This window comes from Corvus cornix, chromosome 14 (assembly GCF_000738735.6).
Source record: "Corvus cornix cornix isolate S_Up_H32 chromosome 14, ASM73873v5, whole genome shotgun sequence".
NCBI classification, from domain to species: Eukaryota; Metazoa; Chordata; class Aves; order Passeriformes; family Corvidae; genus Corvus; species Corvus cornix.
The window spans coordinates 16,237,049-16,258,993 of NC_046344.1; the positions used below are offsets into that span (position 1 = coordinate 16,237,049).

Sequence of the window (21,945 nt, forward strand, 5' to 3'; positions counted from 1 at the left end):
GACAGTGATCAAAGAACCATTTTGTAAAGATTAAATTGTTACAAATTTGCATGAAGTTCAACTGAGTCACAGGCAGAAACTAACTATTTTTAGTATGCATGATATAACATTATCCATGGCAAAGCTAAAATCTGTAATACAGATAAGTGTTTAAAAAAGTCACAAACAGAAGCAGAAGCAAAAATTTGGTCTTAATTTCTGTGTCACAGGCCAGTATGTATTTCTGGCATAAACTTCAGACTTTTAAAGGTTATTTATATACAGAGGCTGCTTTTTTTTTTTTTTTTGAGCTCATACATACTATATACAGACAAGGCAACAGAATCTATTATGACAACAATTTTTTAATTTGACGCTACAGATAGTTCTATCACCAAATGAAAGTACTAATAATGGCTGCAAGTCTGCTCTTACTTTGGGCATTTCTCCTTCGAAAGTCATTACTATCTCTTCAGCAAGCACTGGTGCTCAAAGTATTAGAGAAGTCCATCTGAGTCCGTCTGAATGTTCAAAGTTTTCCTGGTGTTTATGAAGTTCAGACATCTGACTGTGATTCCATTATCAGCCAATGTGCTTCATGACCTGTGAGTATTCAACATGGCAAGAGATGGAAAAGCTGCCAATGCTAAAAGGGCAACTTTGGAAGTTAAACACAAAATCTTTGAACAAATTATTTTTTTGAGTAAAATAACTTTCTTCCCTGGTCAGAAATTAACTCACTAGGAGAAGCCAAAAATACTTAGTATGTTACCTTCTTAACATTTTATTCAGTGGAAAAAGTTTAATGGACTATGGTTCTTAACTAACTCTTCAGATACAATACTATATTTTATTAAATTTTAATTAAATGAGTTGCTTAGAACAACTGAAAGCTGAAGATGGCCTGTGAGGGGAAAAGTCATAAACATTTTTATGACTCACAAAAGTAGGTCAGACTTCAGGATTAACACAATTAAATTTACCCTTGTTTATATCACGTTTTGTTTTCTGCACTTCCTAGCAGTCTCCTTGGAAGATCAGGAACCAAATTCTAGTGGTCAGTGCATCCACCAAACTTAAAGCCAGTTAAAACACTTCTAAAAATCTGCTGAATATTCATGTCCAGAGTCTGTCTTTCTCTAGTATATGCCAACTTAAACATGGTGCTACTTCTATTTCAGAATAGCAACGACACATAGCAAGTGATGTGGGACTGGCACAATGGTATTTGTAACTACCACCTTTTGCTAGAGAGAAAGGAAAAGGATAAAAACAGGACATCCATCAGGCTAACAGGAGAAGTCGGAAAAAAAGCCTGACTAAAAGTACCCAACTTTGTAATTAATATATTCAATTCAGTCGCCAGCTGGGAGACACATTTTAATCAGGTTTCTAGCCAAGACTACAGATGTCCATGTCTATAATCACTGTTGCATTTGTTCTTTAATAGAGAATCATAGATTATCGCAGGTTGGAAGGGACCTACAAGGATCACTGTGCTCAGCTCCCTGCTCCTCACAGGACTACCTAAAACTAAAACATATCGCTAAGAGCAAACAAACCACAAACCACAGCTCTGGCAGTCTTGGTGCCACGACCACTGCCCTGGGGAGCCTATTCCAGTGCCCAACCACCTTCTGGGAGAAGAACCTTTTCCTAATAACCAACATAACTCTCCCCTGACACAGCTCCAGCCATTCCCTCAGGTCCTGGCAACAGACAGCAGAGATCAGCACCTCCCCCTGAGGAAGGTGCAGAATCTGACAGGGTCACCCCTCAGCCTTCTCTTCTCCAAGCTGAACTGGCCAAGTGATCTCAGCCACTCCTTGTGTGTCTTACCCTCAAGGCCTTTCACCATCCTGGTCACCCTGCCTTGGGCATAATCCCATTACTCAATGTCCTTTTCATTTTGAGTTTGTCATCCTCCCTGTCATGGTGTTCCAGTATGGACCCTGGCCTGTACACTTTCCTTTTCAGTGCAAGATCCCTGCTCAGCCAGGCCCTCCTTCTCCCCTGCCTGCATGATTCCCCGTGCTTTGGAATTGCTGGCTCCTGCACTATTAAGAGGTCACCCCTTTGCCCACAAGTCTCTCTTTACAAATTGCACATCTCAGAGGGCACCTTTTCTAGTTGGCCCTTCAGTCCCTGCACCAGAAGTTACCTTCAACATGCTTCAGAAATTTCCTGGATCTGTTTGTGTCTGTTGTACGATATTCCCAGTTGATGTCTGGAAACTTAAAATCACCCTTAAGGCCCAGGGGAGCTGATCTAGAGATATCCCTTAATTCCTTGTAGTAGAATTCATCAGTATCATTGTTCTGGCCGGGTGGTCAACAGTAGACCCCACAACATACTCCAACAACTTCATTGTTAAATATTATTAGAATTAATATATATATGTATATTTACACACACACACAATTTTTACAAAGGTAACTTTTTACCTGTACATGCAGATTATGCCCTAACACCTCATTAGAACTGCCAAGCCTTGACATCTTCATTACAACCATTTCCCAACAGATGGAAATCTAAGGGTCTTTGCAGTGTATCGGAAAGATTAATAAAGGGTAAAAGAAGAAAAATTCAAGAATCCTCTAAACAAAGCTTCTGTAAACCAGTAAGACCTTAGCACTAACATCCATGGGATGTTTTTTAGGACAATACAGATGGACTAGGGGAAAAAGAAATTCAGGGTGTTATTAGTTTGTCTTAGGGATGGTTATTATTTTAGGGCATTGAAAAACTATTTATGGTTCCATTTCAGTCTGTGACACACAAATACAAAGCAAGCATCAATCCTGCCCCAAACAATTCTATGGATTATAGGCAGAATCTTCAGTGAAGAGAATTCCAGCATCTCCAATGGGCCATTCTGGGAAATTAGCTGCTTGTTTCATGCACTGAAGCAATACTGAGAGGATGCTGTGCAACTAAAGGAAAGAATCAATACACATCCTGCTGAAAATCCTTTCTTAATCAGACCACAGGGAAGGCAGTTAGAGCAAGGGACTGCTGGGAGAAGGAACCGCTGTCTGAGAATTGTTCTCTGTGGACTGACAAACTTTATATTCCTTCTCAGTCAGGATTTTCTTTTTCCCAATTTATACTGTTGTAACTTTATGCTGCTTCTGTTTCCCTAGTGCAGTTCGACATGATGCGCGCCTGCAACCTCATTGCCACGGTGGCTCTGACTGCCGGCCAGCTCCTCTTCGTCCTGGGGCTGATGGAGCTCCCCATCATCTCCCAGGATACCCAGTGGTGGGAGGAGGCCATAGCTGCTGTGTTCCAGCTTGCCAGTAAGTGCATTCCTTTCTACCGATGGAAAAGTACTCAGTCTCTACTAAATCCAGGTGGAAAAGTGTTTCTTACTTTATAAATCTTTCAAGTACAAAGAATAGCAAAAAGGCTTATATCTAAAAGCAAGTTCATTGTCTCTGACAAGCTCTCCCCATGAGATTCTGCAGCACGTGAATAGAAGCTTTTTTATCTGGCATATGTCATAATGAGGCTTCTGCCAACCAAACAAACCCCAAGCCTTTATTATTTCCTATGAAACCAGGAAGGCAAACATAAGAGAAACAAACTGGATATGTCGTAATCCCACAATTTAGCAGGGCAAAATATACTAAAGGAACTGTGAGAAAGCAGAGCAGAAGGGCTGAGCAAATTTTTGAAGTCTTGTTGAAACATGTTTATTTGATTTTAGCTTACTGAATTTTACTCAATGACCACCAGCTGGATTTTGACAAACAGATAGATCTGCAGTCCAGCAAAGAAAGCCACAGTCAATTCATACCACTGACTGCCATAAATAAAATTCCCTCAGCAATTCTCAGGGACTGTATACAGAACTGCATGAGGAAGAGAGGAAGTGGGTTTATCACAATTCCATTTTGACAGCAGTGTCAACAAAGTGTAAACATTCTGCAATAATACCTTTCATTACTACATAAAGTAAGTAACTTCAGTATTCATTACAGTAAGAGTCCAATCCTACACAATATTCATGCAGGAAACTGTCATTAATGGAGTAACATTCAAGCTGTTTACAAGATCAGATTAAGAATACAACATTTATATATATCTATCAATATATTATTAATGCAAAGAACAGGTTATAGTAAAGCAACACCATTTAATTTAAAGTTTTGATTTCAACTTTAACAACTCAGAATATTAAGAATGGCATAAAACTACTGAGACTTTATGTTTATACCACTGCAAAATCAGAATCTGGCCTAGATCATTTAAATACAGTCTCCTAGCAATAAAATGGTTAGGTTTTTTAGGTCCATTAAGGATGAGGAACCTGAAATCCAGATGAGAGGAGGAGACTGCAGAGGTTCTGTAACCCTCAGAGCACCTGATCCATCTTCCAGGTACAGCAAGAGCCTCAAGCACCAGTCAGTGCTTCCAAAAGGCGGATATACAGCCTTGCCATAAAAGCCCTCCCTACAGCCCCTTCATGTGTGTGTAACTGTGGATACCTTCTGGATAGTTCTCCCTGACTGTCGGCGTGATGCCTGCTGTACTCTCCCATCCTCTCCAAACTTGACCTGTCTGTTTTTCCAGAGCGGAAATGCATTCTGGCCCTGTTTGGATGTGTTCTTTCATTGACAAACAGCACAGGGGACAGACGTGGGCCTTTCTTCTACCATGGCTGCTAATTTTAGACTGGGCTTTTTTTTTTTTTTTTTTTTCCTGTGCTGGAGTCTGTTTTAAACACAGTCGGAGAGAGACTGAAGGGCGCCAGGATATCCCGACGCAGGAGGAGGAAATGCCTGCTATTACCTGTTATGCAAGCTGAACCTTGAAATCCCCAGTGCTGGGAGGAGACAGGGGAGAAAAGCCACAGTCAGAACCATTAAGAAAATACTAATAAGAATGGCTGAAGAAGCTTTTGGATCAAGGAGCTCATCTGCCTGCCTATGTTCAAAAGGAGTGAAGGGATGGATCTGGCAGCCTGTGATGATATGAAGACATCGTATCATCACAGGCTGCCAGATATCATATTGTGCTGTGTGAATCTGCAGAAATAACACAGTCACTATCCCTGCCCCATTCCCCATCCCCCTTTGCAGTTATGCCACACTCTCCTTTACCATCATCAGATGGTTTTCTGCCCTGAGGTCATGATATTCATTTTACATCTCATTATCTTAATGTCACTTTACGTTTATACAAATTCCTTCCTGATATCCAGAACAATCACCTGAAGTTTTCTAGAATGCATACTTTTGAAAAAGGTGGGAAGAAGTCATTATATCTGCATTAACCCAATATAAAATAGACTTTTTGGAGACCTCCTTAGTTTTCCAGAAGAGTGGTACATCAACTGCTGATTCCCTGGGCAATCAGGGGTCTGCACTCACTAAACTCCCTGGACTGGGCCCAGGCAACAGCATTTTAGACATTACGGATGAAGTGTCTTTGGTATCAGACAAAAACCATGCACAGACAGTGAGCAAGCCCAGCATTTCCATGCTCTGATGAAGGGCTGCTGCTGCATCTGGAGACCGAGAGTTCTATACTGAAGGGGAAGACAGTGGCCACCCCAGGTGCTGTGAGCCACAGGTGATATTCAGTCTCTGAGTCTCCACTCTGAGACAGTAACCTCTCAGCCATTCTCAAAGAAAAGGAGCAATATTGAGCAAAAACATCAGAACAGTGAATATGACACTTGTATTTAAAAGCACTTGTCCCATGCAAACAATCCAAGAGAAACCCCTGCCAGACTCTCTCCTGCTTCATTTGAAGAGTGAAAGACAAGGTACTTTAGGTCAGACAGATCATTTGTGTGAGAAGAGCATTTAAGAATGAACAAACTTAGATCTTATTAAACATTTCTGAAGTACTGGCTGGGTAATTTCTGTTTGTTACACTTTCAAATGAAAGAACACCAGCATCTACCTCCTGTTTTTTCCTTTTCAAAATCCAAATGATCTGAAGAATTGTTGTGCAATTCCTCATCTTTACATTCTGAAATCCTTAATTTCAGAAATTATCTTGAATCATATTCCCTCTAATTCCAACTTCTGCTTGATCTCTTTCATCCTGGAATACGCCAACAAGTGCTGAAGAGAACTGCAGTGGTCACTGATAGAATGAAATCTCATATTGTGGGGGAAGGATCAACCTACAATTTTCTTGTTTTTACTCAACTGAAACTGTGTAGATTTCATAACAGTTTCCCATGGTCTGAACAAAAGTCCTTGTTAGCTTAGAAAACTAAGTGTGCTAAGTATTACCTGCAAAGTCTATCACAAGCTCAAATCAATGATCTTAGATCCACTGGAGCTTGCGGTGGCTCCAGGCTCCACCACTTCCTCACTCCTGCCACCTGCACAAGCATTTGACAGCCATTCAAAAAGGATGGACCTCTGACAGAAAATAAAGCCCCAGGAAACAAAGAGGAAAGAAAGAAGAGAGGAAACAGCAATGCTGTTTGGGACAGCAGTGGGATTCACACAGCTACAAAGCTCCACAGCCTCACACCTCCCTGTTAACAGGAAAGTGAGCTGTTTGCTTTGGAAAAGGCTCCTGGTGAAAATGGAACCAGCGTTGTACATGGAATTTTGTGTCAATGCTCAGAAATTTCCCTCTAGAGGGTTTCGGGGTTTCTGTTTTTTTCCAAGGACCTGTTACAAACTCCACATGCTGAATAGGATGGATAACAGCTGACAGAAGAGCTGTTGGAAAGGGAAATCCATACTAATAGGACAGGGAAGAAAGAGCACTTCAGTGGATTTTGAGCTACTACAAACAGTAATCTGCCAGACAGGATCAGGCCTTGAGGGTCTCCAGCCAAGTCTTGATCTTGTCCACTGATGATTATCACAAACTTCAGAGAAAAATATCAGAAACTTAACGGGGAAAATCTGGGATAGAATATCCCTTACATTAGATCTCATCCTGATTTCTGAATGTCCAAGACTTTGCTTCAATGTACTCGGCAAATGATCAACAAAGCTGTTAAGGGAGTCTACATGGTTCAAACAGGAGGGGGAGATGTTGGAGTGAAAGCTCCTCTGGACTCAGGCCCAGAGGGAAGCCAAAGCACAGGGGTTGAATTAAAACCTTTGGACCAGCTGAGATACGTGAAGTCACACCAAAGTGAAATAGAAATACAGATATTTAACTTTTAGTAGAAATATATGCTAAGTGCCTTAAACATTAAAAAACTGTAGCAGAGACTTTAAACACAGTTCTTGCTGCAGCAGTGTTACCTTTTCACAGTGTTACCTGAATCATAATGACTAATATTTTGCAAGTCCACTTTCAGCATTAAATAACTTTAATACATAATATCCTGAAGATTAAAAAGTTTCATGTTCCTACTCAGCTTGTTATTTAAAGCCAAATAGTCTCACATTTCTTGAACTTCAAGCATTGCATTCCAGCTTTGCCCAACATGTTTTTCTGATGACAGTGTTTCACTCCTGACCCCTAATGCATCACAGGAAAGCTGAGCTCATGCATACTTTAATTTCTGTGCTCTTAAAACTAAATCAGACAATTTTTGAATCATCTTCTCCAACCACTTTAGATCAGTTGATATCCAGAAAACCTCACTGTAGAAAAGAACAGCACAGCAGCCATTGGAAAACACGGCTGAAGATATTCCTGAGAGCAATGTGATCCTGAGTTCTGTATTACTTCTTTCCACCTTTTTGCTTCATAACACTCTCAAGCCAGGTGTGTTCTAAGATGAAGTCTATGGAACCGTAAACCTAAAACTTCCTGAAAAGGTAGCAAGTAAATAAGGTGCTCTAAGTAACCTAAAAATCACAGCAGAAATAGAGAATCTGATTGCTTGATTTGTACTAAATGTTTTCATTATTTGTCAATTTTATTTCACCCTCAGTGCCAAACTTTCCTGTTCTTTATGTGAACCACAAATGTCACAGTAAAGTGATTTTGTTTTCACATATTTGCAAAAGGAAACACATTTGCAAAGATCCTAAAATCTGGATGTCTATCTCATTTATTTTGTTGGAAATGGTTCCCACAAGCAGCAGAACCAGCAAACTAGGAAGGACAGTAGCTCACAAGAAGTGTGGTGAACTCCTCATCTAATATAGCTGCAGCAGGGAGAAGATCTGCCTGTATTCTTTTAGGCTAAACACTGATAAGAGCAGCAGGCAGGTTGTAGCATCTCAATGTCAAGGGCACATATTCTGATTAGAAATGTGGTAAAAAATCTATTAACAGATAAATAAAATTTGGATATACAAGCATAAGGAGCATGTAATGCAGAGAAAAGTGTGTGAGACAGAAAGTATCTCAACTCAAATATTCACTTAATTGCTTATGAACATGCACATTAAATATACATGGAGGTGTTTCCTAAAACTCTTTCAAACCCAGTTGCCTTGCTAGATCCAATTATGCAGCTCTTACCCTCTGATGTATCCAGAGATGAACAGAGCACTTAACAACAAAAGCAGAAGATGACACTGAAATGTCCAGGAAGATCACCTGTCAATGACTGCTTCTCTCTGCACAGGGTATTCTTGCTCAGGCTGACCCCACGTGGAGTACTGCAGCCAGGTTTGGGATCCTCAGCATGAGACAGACATGGACCTATGGGAGTGGATCCAGAGGAGGCCATGAAGATGCTCCAAGGGTTGGAGCATCTCTGTAGCAGAGACAGGCTGGGACAGCTGGGGGTGTTCAGCCTGGAGAAGAGAAGGTTCTGAGGAAAACTTACTGTGGCTTTTCAGTACAAAAAGGGTGCTTGGTGCTTAACAAAAGACAGAGAGTGACTTTTTACATGGGGAGACAGCGATAGGACAAGGGGAATGGATTTAAGCTGGAAAAGGGAAGATTTAGATTAAATGCCAGGAAGAAAGTCTTTCCTGTGAGGGTGGGGAGGCCCTGGCACACAGAGCAGCTGTGGCTGCCCCCGGATCCCTGGCAGTGTCCAAGGCCAGGTTGGATGGGGCTTGGAGCAGCCTGGGACAGTGGAAGGTGTCCCTGCCCATGGCAGGGGTTGGAATGAGATGGTTTTAAAAGATTCTTTTCAACCCAAAACATTCCACGGTTCTGATTGCAGACAGGAGCCCACAACTATGCCTGATATGAGGCCTACTACAACTAAAGCAGAGCTTTAACTGGCTCCAGCTGCCTCAGAACCCAAGAGGCCAAGCAATGCTCATATTCGACAACAAATGTGAGAGTCTTCACATTTATCCTTATTTAAGCAGCTGCCCGAGAGGAATTCTGCCTAGTTCACTGGGAATACTCTTCAACATTCCATTCATAGGCTGGCATAATTTCTAAGGAAGCCTCCAAAAGGTAACCAACAAAAGCAATTTACTGTCAATAGACCTAAACTGGTTAAAGATTTCACACGTAAAGTAGGATTCACTGCCTTACACTAACTAAATCTCCCATCAGGTTAAAGACAGGGACTGACAAACTCAAACAACACAAGTAGAAAGCCCTTATAATTCAGAAAAGTGAGCAACAAAAGGGTCTTATCACCCCTGAGAAGCTGTGCTACTCACATGTTTAATTCTAAGATGTTACATACTACCAAAATGCTTGGAAGGAAATTTTAAATTAGAAGCAAACAAAACAAAAAACCAAAAAAACCCAACCCCAAACAGATTACTGTATTTAGCAATGTACAACTCAAACCTCAAAGGTCACTTGACTCTAATGGTCACACTCTAATTCCCTGTGCTATTAGAAACCAAAGCATCATCCAGCCTGGTGCTACAATGAAGACCACATGATGATTACAGAGGCTCCATATGTGCCTTGAACTGTAACAACTTCTTTTGTGTCAAGCTGATACAAGAAAAGGTGTTTATTAATAAATAATTTGTGTAAGACCTATAGGAATGACTTTATGAATCTATCTCATGCTGATAAATACAGCTGAGCTCCTACAAACAGCCCATTTGGGCGTGTGACTCATCACAGCTAAATCACTCCCTGTGAAACTTGGTGGGGTACACAGAAAAAGAGTGAAATATTTCCCTTCCCTGTTTGCAGTTCTGCACAAGCATGGATGGTGTATTCTCAACACTCTGGCTGTTCTATTTTCCTTCTTCTCCCTTTTCCTGGCAGCAAATTCATCCTCCAGGACAAGCTGTAAAGAGGAGGATTATAAATCCCGATATAGACTTGCTGGTGACCTAGAAAACACAATGCAGATTTCTTCAAGTGCACTATCAGTGCACTAATAAAAAGGAAGAATGAGAATCAAGGGGTGTCTGAAAAAAACCAACAAACTATCACAGAAATAAAAAGTGACTATGAGAGTTCTTTTAAAATGCCAAAATTCTGTAGTTGGCTTGCAGCCAGCCTCAAACAGGAAATCCAGCATACAGATCTGAAATGTAAGTTCAAAAAGTAACATTCTCCCAGCCCACCCCCACTACCACAGTCAATACTGTTCCAACCAAAAGTCTTCTGAGTGACTTGGTTATCTGTTTCCTTCCCCAGCGGAAAAGCCACCCCCCTCCCAGCTTGTTTTGCTGCAGATGGGAAACAACTAGAGATAAACAGCAGTTCTATGGGGAAAAAAAGCACTTCAAGTAATCTCATCAGGATTTTTTGTGAAGTTGTGGCCTCTGTGAACTCTTGAGACAATACACAATAAAATTATCTGAAATCGATTGATGTACTTAAATTAATTCAGGGAAATTGAGCCATATATCTCAAAGTCTTGTCATCGCTACAAAACAGAAAAGAAATCAGACGAAAATGTTCAATATTTTCATAAATAAATTTAAAGAAATATGTCCTTTCTACAGCCCTTTTCAACCTGTATTGTACACTGTGAGCTCAAGAAGCCTGATGGCAAAGAGAGCAATTTTCTGGTTATTTTTAGTAGAGTTGTTTATGGGAAACAGTCTTGGAAGCCAACTGTCTTCCTCTAGCTATTTTATTGGAACACAAACTGAATTCAGACATCGCTACAAATATCTATCTAAAAAGTGAAAAGTCACCACAGTCAGCTCTGGAGACTATTCTTAAAACAAGGTTAATTTTTATAGAGATACTTCTAACTATTACATGGCACAAATATGTGAACTGCATATTTTTGCCCAGACTAAATGTTCCACCCCAGTTCTTGGCTGGTGTACAAGAAGACTCTTCTAAGGGCAAGGAAAACATATATAGCACATTGGAACACTGCTTCAAGAAGTCCAAGTTTGATTAAGCTGTTACGGACAAAATCTATCCAAGCAAACTGTGGGGTTTTCACACATCATCATCTCACAAAAGCAGCATTCATCAAAATTTAAAACACACCATCCTATGCAAACTCAGCCTTTTTGGATCATTATGATTTTTTCACCCTTTACTCTGGAGTTCCTACATTTACAATTCCCATATCGAGCCATGCTACTATGAAATAAGAATGCTAGAAAATAACGTTCTCAGTGACACTTCTATTCTGGAGTTCTCTGACTCTTGCAGAACTGTAAAACTAATTGTATGAACTCTACAGTAGCATGCTTCCACCTCTGTCGCCTCTGTCATGTGTTTGTTCTTAAATGTCAGTTCCTGTCTAAACTGTAGCAAAGGATCCTAAACAGAACGTACATTTTCACTCAAGAGCTCTGGCAACTGGCTCCTGCAATCTGTCAATTTGGGGAGCTCTCAAACCCAATTCCTCTACCCCATTCAGCCACTGGCACAGAACTGGGAAAGGAGATAAAGCCTCTTGCATGACTGGCTGATCATCTGAGCAGGGTTCAGGCAAAGGGCTTGTGAAGGAAAATCGACCTTCTAGCAAAAATAGCTTTATTTTGGGACCTGTAAGGAAGCCTTAGTGGCTTTTCCTGGTGGATAATGGCTCCATCAGATAGAACATGGAGGTGTTAAGCCATTTAGGACAGTAATTGGCCATAAGTAATACAAAAGCAAGAAAGACAAAGCTAAGTAATTTCATTAAAAGCCAGGTATTTGGAAAAACTTTTAAATATTGAAAATATTCCTACAGTGGAAATTAAGCTGCAAGACACAACATAGCATCAGGGTTACTCTGTGAAACTGGTATTCCTGAATCCATGTCCCTCTGCCAAGAGAGCCTCAAAAAAAATACTGCAAGATAGTGTGAAGTGGACTGTTGTTAATATCTATAACTGTCCCTTAGAGGTACCTGTGAGTGGTCACTGGTCCAAACAGCTTCTGCTCAAAGTTCTTCCTGCTTAAGGTTTTACGATTTTCTTCACACTTTTAAAAGAAAATTAACACTTTATGGATTCCCTGTGAAAGTGTGTATGAATTGGAAATGAGTTCTGAAAGGACAACTGAAAAGGAAAACTGATTACACAAAGTCTTCTCATGTGCTGGACTAAGTAAGATGGGTCTCTTGATTTGTATCAATACTCTCCCTCCTGCCAATTTTAAACCACAAGGAGATGAAGAGGGTCAACTCAGCTGCAGGAGGTGCAAGCATCTCCTTTCCTCTCAACTTCCTACTTTCATAAGAAAATGGCTATCTACCATCCTTTGAGCAGTGGACTGCAAAGCAGTATCAGTGTCTATCATCCTTATAAGACCTACATGAAGATGTAGACATCCAAATTCTTTATAAGCATATCACAGCTAGCATGCTCTGCTCCCAATGCTCTGAAATACAGAATAAACACACGAAGTTGTATCATCCTGGTTCCACAGACGGGGAACCGAGCCATCTGAGAGGAAAGCTTTAAAAACCTGATGTCTCTCACAAAACAGAACCTCACCTCCCCCTCTCTTCTCTACCATGTGCCTCAGGACAAACTGAACTTGAAGACTGACACTGGAAATAAGGGGAAAGTATTTTATTTGCACCAGCAAACCATTATTGTATGGATCAGTGATTTCTGCAACTCAGTGTGCTCCACATGGCCACATTCTCTCCAAATGAAACTTGTTCATTTATAACTAAGCTGAACCAAAAAATAACTACCAGACTTACTGACAAAACCAAGGAGTTACTGTATGCTTACAACTGGGTCAACAACCTAAAATCCATCCAAGGTATATAAGGCTTTTTTCACATCAGAGTGAGGAAAGAGCAGTAAAGAGCTACTCCTCCCATAAGAACCTATTTCCTCCTTATTTGTCCTCTGGCAGAGAAATGCCTCGTTCCAAACCCTCTCTGGACAAGCCAGCTGTGACACAGTGCTACCTCAGGAGAAGGTGCAGCAAGCAACTGAGTTGCAAACCACCTTCTAGGTAAACACAGGAGAGCCAAGGATGCCAGACATTCATTCATTCATTCATTCATTCAGTGTTTATATTATGAGGAAGGGGATTCAGCCTTCATTTTACTGACTCTGAGAATGGTACAAGTGTCACACCTTTAAGTAATGATTGATTGTTTTCCTCCTACTTGTATTTCATTTCCCTTCTCTGTGGTTTTTATCTGTTTGTAACTTGTGTCTTTTCCATCTTCACTGTATTACTAGTACTCTTTTAAGAAAAAAACTTGATACAATGCACACTCAGAATGTGCTCTTTCATGGAAGATCAAGGACCAGGGCCAGGGGTGACACTGTTGCCATGTATCCATGGGGACAGTGTTGGCAGGCACTGCCACTGTGGCTAGCTGAGAAAACACAATGCAGCCCCTGGGACTTGCTCTTGACTTCTCCTTGCCCATGAACTTACAGAGATGGTGTCCAGATATGTTCTGGCATTTCATGGATATTTGTTTATTCCAGTCTTCCTTCATGAAGGGGTCCTTTTGGCAATGACATTCCTTTGTTATGGTGGTGGTTAAGGAAGTGTATAGGAGAACAAAAAGAAAATCTTTTTTTGGTTAGTGAGACCTATTTGCCCCTTTGTGTTTGTTTCAATCTAATTACATCCATGAATTTCTTGTTTTATAAAAAGCTGAAAAGTAGGTTTTTTTGACAATAGGTACAGGAAGAGAGACTAGGCTGGAGCCCCTCTGCTCTGAAGCCAGGCTGGGAGAGCTGGGGATGTTCAGCCTAGAGAAGAGGAGGCTCTGAGAACTTAGAGCCTGAAGGGCCTAAAGGGGCTCCAAGAGAGCTGAAGAGGAACTGTGGACAAGAGCTTGGAGCGACAGGACAAGGGGGAATGGTTTCCCACAGCCAGAGGGCAGGGATAGATGGAATACTGGAAAGAAATTGCTCCCTGTGAGGGTGGGGAGGCCCTGGCACAGGGTGCCCAGAGAAGCTGTGGCTGCCCCTGGATCCCTGGCAGTGCCCAAGGCCTTGGACTTGGAGCAACCTGGGACAGTGGAAGGTGTCCCTGCCCATGGCAGGGGCTGGAATGCAACGAGCTTTAAGGTTCCTTCCAACCCAAATGTCTTGGGGTGACTTTATGATGTGTATCCCGTATCGCTGCCCTATGCCCAGGAATTAATTTTGTGCCTTTCTATGCCTTTAAACTGAGCCTGAGAGGGGGGAGGAAAAACTGAGCAAAACTTCTTCAAAGCAGTTTGCAGCTTGTTCAAGGTCACACAGAGATAGAGACAGCTCTCTGTGTTCAGCTGTGGCAGGAGAGTGAGAGCAGAGGGAAGCATCCAGCTTGCTTTCTTTCCCGCCAGTTTTCAGACAGGTTTTCAGCTCCTTTTCCTCCAGCGAGTTGAACTTTTGTTTTCCTGGGACTTCGGGGGTTTTTTTGCCTTTTCTCTGCTGGACTGTTTCAACATCAGAATGCATTGGGAGGACTTTCCACCGAGGCCTTGGGCCTGGAGGTGGGCCCACCACCCTGTCCCAGCTCCCTTCCTACGGAAGGACTCTGAAATTTTCTCAGGTTTTCTCTCTACAGCGAGAGGTTTCATTATTTAGCATTAGTAATTTTTTCTCTGTGTGTTTGTTAAATAAATAGTTTTTATCTCTTTCACTTTCCTTCGAGGAAAAAGTTTCTTAATTCCCAAACCTGGTGGGGGAGGGGTGGTTTGTAACCTGCCTTCTCTCAGGGGATATACTTCTAAATTTGGCCAAACCAGCACACCGAACCATCCTGGGATTGCATGGTTCTGTGATAATAAAATAAACAGAGGGCAGAAAAGTAATCATGTGGTTATCAATGCATTCTTGAGGGAAAGGGCAGTCTCAGTAATATAAAAAAGGAGGTATAAAAGGATACAGATTGCCCCTTGATCTAACGTGGATCTCCTGCATGACTAGAACAGATACCCCACCTCACTCCTGAAATAACATTACTATTCATCAGTAATGTAACCACCACAGAGAAAGTGACAATTTTTTTTTTTTTCAGTTTTTTTGTAAATCACGTTGTGACATCTGAATGGAAATGCTGGACAAATGCAGCGTTATTGCTCTAATATTACCTACCTTTTAGGGAACTTAGTACTGCGCTTAAGGTTATGAGGACAATAGAAACGTTGCCTTCAGTAGCTTCTGGAGACATGACATTACTTCTGCCTCGTAACATCTTCTTCCAGCAAGAAAAAGTAGGACCACAAAGTTCCATTTATTTCACCTTCCCTTTTTTTTTAAGTTTCTGTACATTGCTTTTTATTCTTTCTCTAAGATATTTGGCTATTCATCATCTTCACAGTTTACATAGCAGCCTGCCTTAATAAACATTTTAAAATTTCAGAATAAGTGTACATACTGTGAATAAAAGAGTTTTTTTAATAATTATTGTTATTATCATTAATACAGCTGTTTTCTTTTTTGGCAATGGGAGTAAGAAAGAGGACATCTGTGTACGTGATTCAAATGCATGGGGATAAAAACCCAACATGAAATACAGCTCAGTGGGGGTAAGAAATTTAAATCAGAGTGAACAGATTTAAACCTAAAACGGAGCCTCTGTTAAAGGCACTCTCTTTGCACATATCATGAGGCCCAAATATGCCTTCAAGAACACATCCAGCATATCATAACAGGGATGGAAAGGCTCTACAGACTTATGAACAGTGAGTCTGTAAATGTTGAGATGCCTATGGCATTTTGCCACTACAGAAACTCAAGAGAAGAACTCATTAAAAATAACTCTGCCATTCTTCTTGCAGGTTTTGTTCTGGTTATTGGACTGGTGACATTCTACCGTATCGGACCATACACCAACCTCTCATGGTCCTGCTACCTGAACATTGGAGCCTGCCTTTTGGCCACACTGGCAGCTGCCATTCTAATCTGGAACATCCTCCACAGGCGTGAGGACTGCATGGCGCCCCGGGTCATCGTCATCAGCCGCACCCTGACGGCTCGCTTTCGCCGGGGCTTGGAAAATGACTATGTTGAGTCACCATGCTGAAAGAGCACACTTGAAAGGGGAAAAGATCTCCAAAGAGATCTGCATTGGAGTTGTTTTCTATAAATATATGCTATAACTTAAAACTAAGGGTTGAAAGACATCACAATGCTCCCTTGTGTGGGCAGAGGCCCTCGATTACTATTTGGATGGGCTCCATCTATATACATATGTATAAAACACATAATTTTATATATATATATATATGTATTCTATTCTATTCTATTCTATTGCCCTCTCGGTCTGCTGTACAGCACAGAATTGTCAGGTTTGCTGCATGGCAGCAGGGTCAGCTGGAAAAGATACCAAGTGTGTGCAATGAGAATACAGGAAAGAGGGAACCAAACACATTTTCTCTGCCTGCATCAAGTTCTCCTGCTCCCTAAAAATAAACCAAAAAGCTATAGGAGACCAGTGACAATAGCTTGGAAGTTAACAGGCAATCTGAGAAAGCAGAAAACTCACTGTAGATTAAGTGATGGGTTTAACAGCTGTCTAAATTTCATGACTTTCTAGTCCTTCTATTCACCTCTCTACAAGGAACGGATTCTCATTAGCTGCAACACCTGCTCCCAGCCCCAGAAGAGACCAGAGAGTAAAAAGCAAAAGCAACTCTAATTATTCTTATGTAAAGAAAGGGATTGCAGAAGAATTAAGTTGCATTTTTTTCAGACATTTCTTTTGTATTCTGAGACACAGGTTTGGTAATGTCCTATGCATAAACAGACATTAAAAATGAGAAGGGTACGCAGCTAGAACAGGCCACGCATGCTGCTGAAAAATCTGTTTCAGTGTTACATTGAGGGCGGATGTCCACAGGAGGGTACCTGAACTCCCTAATAATCAGAGATATGATTAACTTACATTGTTGGGAACTATTATTAGAAAGAGATATTCCAGCCCAAATTGGTTTCTTTTGTCTCCAGCTAGTTACATTTGCTGTGACGTTAGAGTGCTATGGCAGGACACCAGCTCTGCCCAGCAATGCTCAGAGCCACATAACACAGGGAATATTGGAGAATAGAGCTGCCACTCAAGCATCCAGACTGGAAAATAAGACAAATATACAGGACTTCAGGATTCTGAGATTTAAAAACAACCTACCTGATAACTTAATATGGTAATGAAGTGAAAAATTAATACCTTTAGAATTAGGTATAATGTTTATAAGCCTTACCCTGAGAAGCACATGGCCTCACAAAAGTCATATGCACATAATTTTCAGAAAGAAAAACAACACATCAAAAACTATTATGCAGGAATACATGGGATACAGGAACCTGAGGCAATGACAGGTGTGTAAGCACTCTCAAGATGCTGCTCTGAGCAAATTAGTGATAGCTTTGAGGGACCATGAGCTGTGAATGTTACAAATTCCTTAGGACTGTTGTGTTACTCCCAGCTGAGTACACTGCTTTGCTTCTTTGTCACTATTTCCACACTTTGTTAAAATGTGATCATCAAGCTGGCTCTTGAGTTCTGTTCTGCACTCAGTTTGGATGTGATAAGAAACTCAACCCCAACTGCTGCTTGGCACCACGTTCCAAATGAGCAACTCTCCGCAGAGACTGATGCTCTAGAACAACTGCAGTGCTCTAGACTGTCAGGGGAAATACCATAAAGCTGACAAAGAGTTTCTTCTAGCAGTAGGCTTGTAAAAACAAACTAAGATTAGTATTCATCTGCCTGCATTAATTTCTGGGGAAAAAAAAAAGAATTCCAGAAATAATATGCTATGATTAAATGCAAGGGTTTTTTAAACAAAATATTAGAGTATTTAAGAGACGTTATATTATTTCCTCTAATATTGCAATATCCATATTATAATAATGTACATGTGAATTTAAAAATCAGCTATGTGGTCGGTAAATCTGTAACACTCGGTATTGCTGTGATTATTTTCGATGTATAAATAAAATTGTGAATGTGCATTTTCTTCTAGTGACAACATTTTTGCCATTCAGACACAGGATAAGGTTACTGTTTATCAGTAATTCTTTCTCCTTTAGTAAAAAAGAATCCATAATGTTTACAGACAAAGAATGAGCAGAGAATGCACTAAAATGTCTGTGAGACAAAGATGTTTCATCTGGTTAAAAATGAAAGGGAGAATGAAATCAGAGAGGGAAAAGGTAAGGAGAATCTAGGAGGATCTACACTTCACATAAACTTTTAACAAAAGTAAACTGCACCCATGAAGAAATACATACAAATAGTTCTGATACCTTTTTATCAGCTTGATGGATTTGAAGGCCTCATCCATGTCTCCAGCAGTCAGATAGTAGCTGAAGTTCAGCATGGCATCCAGGGTGGTCTTATCACAGTCTCCCAATCCAATGAAATCTCTCATGGGTCTCCTGGCAACCATCTGAGAGACTGTTCCTGAGCCAGATTCGGATGCTCCCTTCTCAGCTTCTCCCAGCTAAAAGGAGAAGGTTGTCATATAGGTATCAAGCAGGTTGAAACTTACTCCTCTGTACATGTAATTAATTACATTATTCCTATCACAGCCCAAGTTTTTTATATCTGCAGGACCATGATCAATAGTGACAATAGTTGCAAAGTTCCAGAACTTCCTAGAAAATGCCACAAAACATGGAATGTCATAGAAGAGATTAACATATTGCAGTGAACAATCACAGCATGTCAGTGATCACTGGAGACTGGTATCATACCACAGAAAGAGGCAACCTCCTTTTATTACAGTCATTATTATTTTATATATATATATATATGTATGTATGTATATTAGTAATACTACTACTATAATAGCAACTATTAACTTCCCAGATTTCTGAAGATTTCAGGTAAGCATTCCTCCAAGTTTAGTCTCTTCTCAAACATTAGTCTGCTGTTCTGAAAGTTAACTATACAGAATCAATTCTTTTATCCTTGCCTTCATGAAAATCTTATGAATGCTGAAGCTCAGGTTCAAATCCTTCCCCTTACAACTGGCAGTTCTAAAGCTTCAGGGGTACTTTCACCATTCACTGAAAGGCAGCTCAAAGCAATTCAATCATTATGCAGAAAAACAGTAAAGTCTCAATCCTCAATGTCAAATGATCTGTCTGGAGTGTAACAAGGAAACTTTCCCAAGCCAAGCAAAGGGCAAGATCACCTGAGTCATGAAGGATGCCAAAGTCCATGTACACTCTACCCCAATCAGATAGTTACATATGATAACTAAATTTTAAGGTATACAGAAGCCAATAAAAAATAGTATTATATTATAATACAATGGAAGTCCTGGGTACAATAAAAGACAGAAATCAAAAGCGCAAATGTGTCTGACTAGAACTTGAGGGATTTCTGGCACCAGGACAGTAAAAACATTATAGTGAATAAGGAGAAACCCTGGAATGAAACTTGGTCAACAAGGCTTGTTGCATCAACTTGATTTGCTGTATTTAAAGCAGGCTCTGCTCTTATACTAAATTAGGTTTCCCAAATGAATACAAGTGATGTAAAAAGTGACTTAGTCACGAAGAGACAACCACCAACCAAGAAAACAGAAACAAGATAGAGGAGCAGAGGATGAAGGAAGAGGACCAAAGCAATGCAGATACTTACAGGTTTATAGACACATCCCCTCCGAAAACACAACTAATGGCAGCAATAATCCATAGAGAGTCAAAAAAAAAACCAAACCAAAACAAACAAACAAACAAACAAAAAAACACAAACACAGTATCAAAGTAAAATAGCATGAGATATGATGGAAAACTGTTAAAAAGAAAGATTGGAAAATGCAGCATATCACATTTGACCTTTCAATTTAAGGGAAAAAGAAAAGCAAAACACAGTACAACTCTAAAAGCTCAGTCTTCACAGGAAGACTGACAGCAGGCAGTGCTTTGAAGGGGATGAATTGCAAAGTGCTGCTCTGAATCTGAACATAATGAGTAGATACATTCTCCTTGTCTAATAGTGTTCACAAACTACATGAGGATTAGAAGTGTCCTTAATATTAATTTCTTGTAGATTTTACAAAACTAAATACCTTAGTATAATAAATGGGCTGTGTTACACTCCCCCTACAAGACAGGAACAGATAAAATCATCATCCCAAGAGGCACCAGGAAACTCAGGTGAGAGCTTCACCAGAAAACAATTTGTAGGTGAAAGGCTGCAGCTTGCCCAGTATGCATGGAACTGTGCAGGGTATTACTTACCTGAGATGCAAACAATTTTGGATTGAAAATCAAGTTTTAGAAGTTAGAGCCTGCATTCCTGGCACTTGCAGCACCCAGACATTTGTTGATAGTGCAAGATGACTATTCTTGCTCTCTTAGGTATTCTTGGAGATCGAGCTCCATTCCAGCAAGGAAGTGGGATGCTTCTGCCAAGCCAGTACAAAATGTCCTCTCTTATGGCCTACATAAAGCTCACACACACACCCCTCTTGTACTTGCAACAGGCACAGTGACTAGAGAAAGCAGAATTTTTTTCACATCCCTCTTTCAGTTGCATTACCTGGTAATTCCCATTTCTCCTACCCTAGTATGTCGCATTCAGTTTGCAATACCCATAAAAAGCTGTCTCATTACAAACTCCACAATTCTGCCAAGTTCATCTGCATCAGAATTATCTTTATGTCATTTCTATGTGATGCATCCCCTGCCATTGGTGTTGCTGTACCTACCCCAGACTCAGTTTGGTTTAATTTGACCCTTATACAGTGGGAAGTCTAATTTCTGGGAAGGGAAGGAATTCTTAGAGATTACCTCACCTTTTTTGCAAAGTAATAATGTGGCACCTCTATGCCCAAAAGAACCTGGTATGATGAAGGCAATGGAAAGCTGTCCTGCAGCAAAAGGCCATGCTCTTCAGTGCTGAAGAACGATATAATCCAAACATCCATCTGGAAAAGGAAGCAAACCATTGTTTTGTTTTTATGCTGCAATATCCTTCTTTCTTTTTGTTTTTATTTTCCATATTCACTTGGCAGAAGCTTCTCTTGACAATAGTATGACCTATACATTCAAACACACAGCTGCTGGAGAGGGCAGAGCTGCACACTTCCTCCCTACGGTGAGCACCCAGCGCCTTGCTCTGCATTCCAGACTGGTCCTCCTGCACAGGGACCTCCACCTCTGCCTCAGCAACCACCTTCACCATAAAGAGAAAAGCCCCATGCCAGATTGCTGCTCTAGGCATCTTTCTGACAGATCTGGCTCAGGGCAAAGAAACAGAATCACAAAATAAGAGAATCACTGAATGGTTTGAGTCGGAAGGGACCTTATAAACTATCTAGTTCCAACTCCCTGCCAGGGCAGGGACACCTTCCACTAGACCAGGTTGCTCCAAGCCCTGTCCAACATGACCTTGAACACTTCCAGGGATGGGGCAGCCACAACTGTTTTCAACTTTTTTTAAAAAACATTATATTATTCCCATTGTAGGTTCATCACCTCTCTGATTGCTTTGAGTTCCCAGGAAATATATAATCCACTCAAAAATAGTTCCTCTAACAGTTTAAGTATTGACCTGACTCAAGTTAAAATAACATTTATTTCCAGCAGAAGTTAATCAGACTTCTCATTTCCTAAAGCATAAGCAGACAGTAAAAAGCTCTGTTGAATAAGGGGCAAAAAGTAAGTTGCATTCCTTTTGTATCTTTTTTTTCAACTTTATTTAGAAGCCAAATATTTTTAAGTTTTTTACATGAGGAGTACTAGGTTGAATTGTTCTTCTCTTTGCTAGAAGACCCCAGCCAAGCCTTTTGAGACATCACTATCCCACTTCTCCTTTCTACTT

The 21,945-nt window shown here is 40.6% G+C and overlaps 2 protein-coding genes across 5 annotated transcripts in view; one reads left to right on the top strand and one right to left on the bottom strand.

Moving 5' to 3' along the window:
• Positions 1-18,124, top strand: part of TMEM204 (transmembrane protein 204) — a 29,105-nt gene extending 10,981 nt beyond the window's left edge. Inside the window, exons 2-3 of the mRNA XM_010392070.3 lie at positions 3,123-3,278; positions 15,947-18,124. Of these exons, the coding sequence (XP_010390372.1) occupies positions 3,123-3,278; positions 15,947-16,191 (401 nt within the window). The 3' untranslated portion in view covers positions 16,192-18,124. The remainder of the gene's footprint in view (positions 1-3,122; positions 3,279-15,946) is intronic.
• Positions 1-21,945, bottom strand: part of IFT140 (intraflagellar transport 140) — a 106,199-nt gene that overhangs the window by 27,285 nt on the left and 56,969 nt on the right. For 3 of the 4 annotated variants that reach the window (XM_039560502.1, XM_039560500.1, XM_019281570.3), the window contains 3 exons: positions 20,918-21,049; positions 19,759-19,791; positions 18,414-18,610 (listed from right to left, as the gene is read on the bottom strand). In XM_039560502.1, the coding sequence (XP_039416436.1) occupies positions 18,414-18,610; positions 19,759-19,791; positions 20,918-21,049 (362 nt within the window). The remainder of the gene's footprint in view (positions 1-18,413; positions 18,611-19,758; positions 19,792-20,917; positions 21,050-21,945) is intronic. The other variant, XM_039560501.1, reaches the window with a different exon arrangement.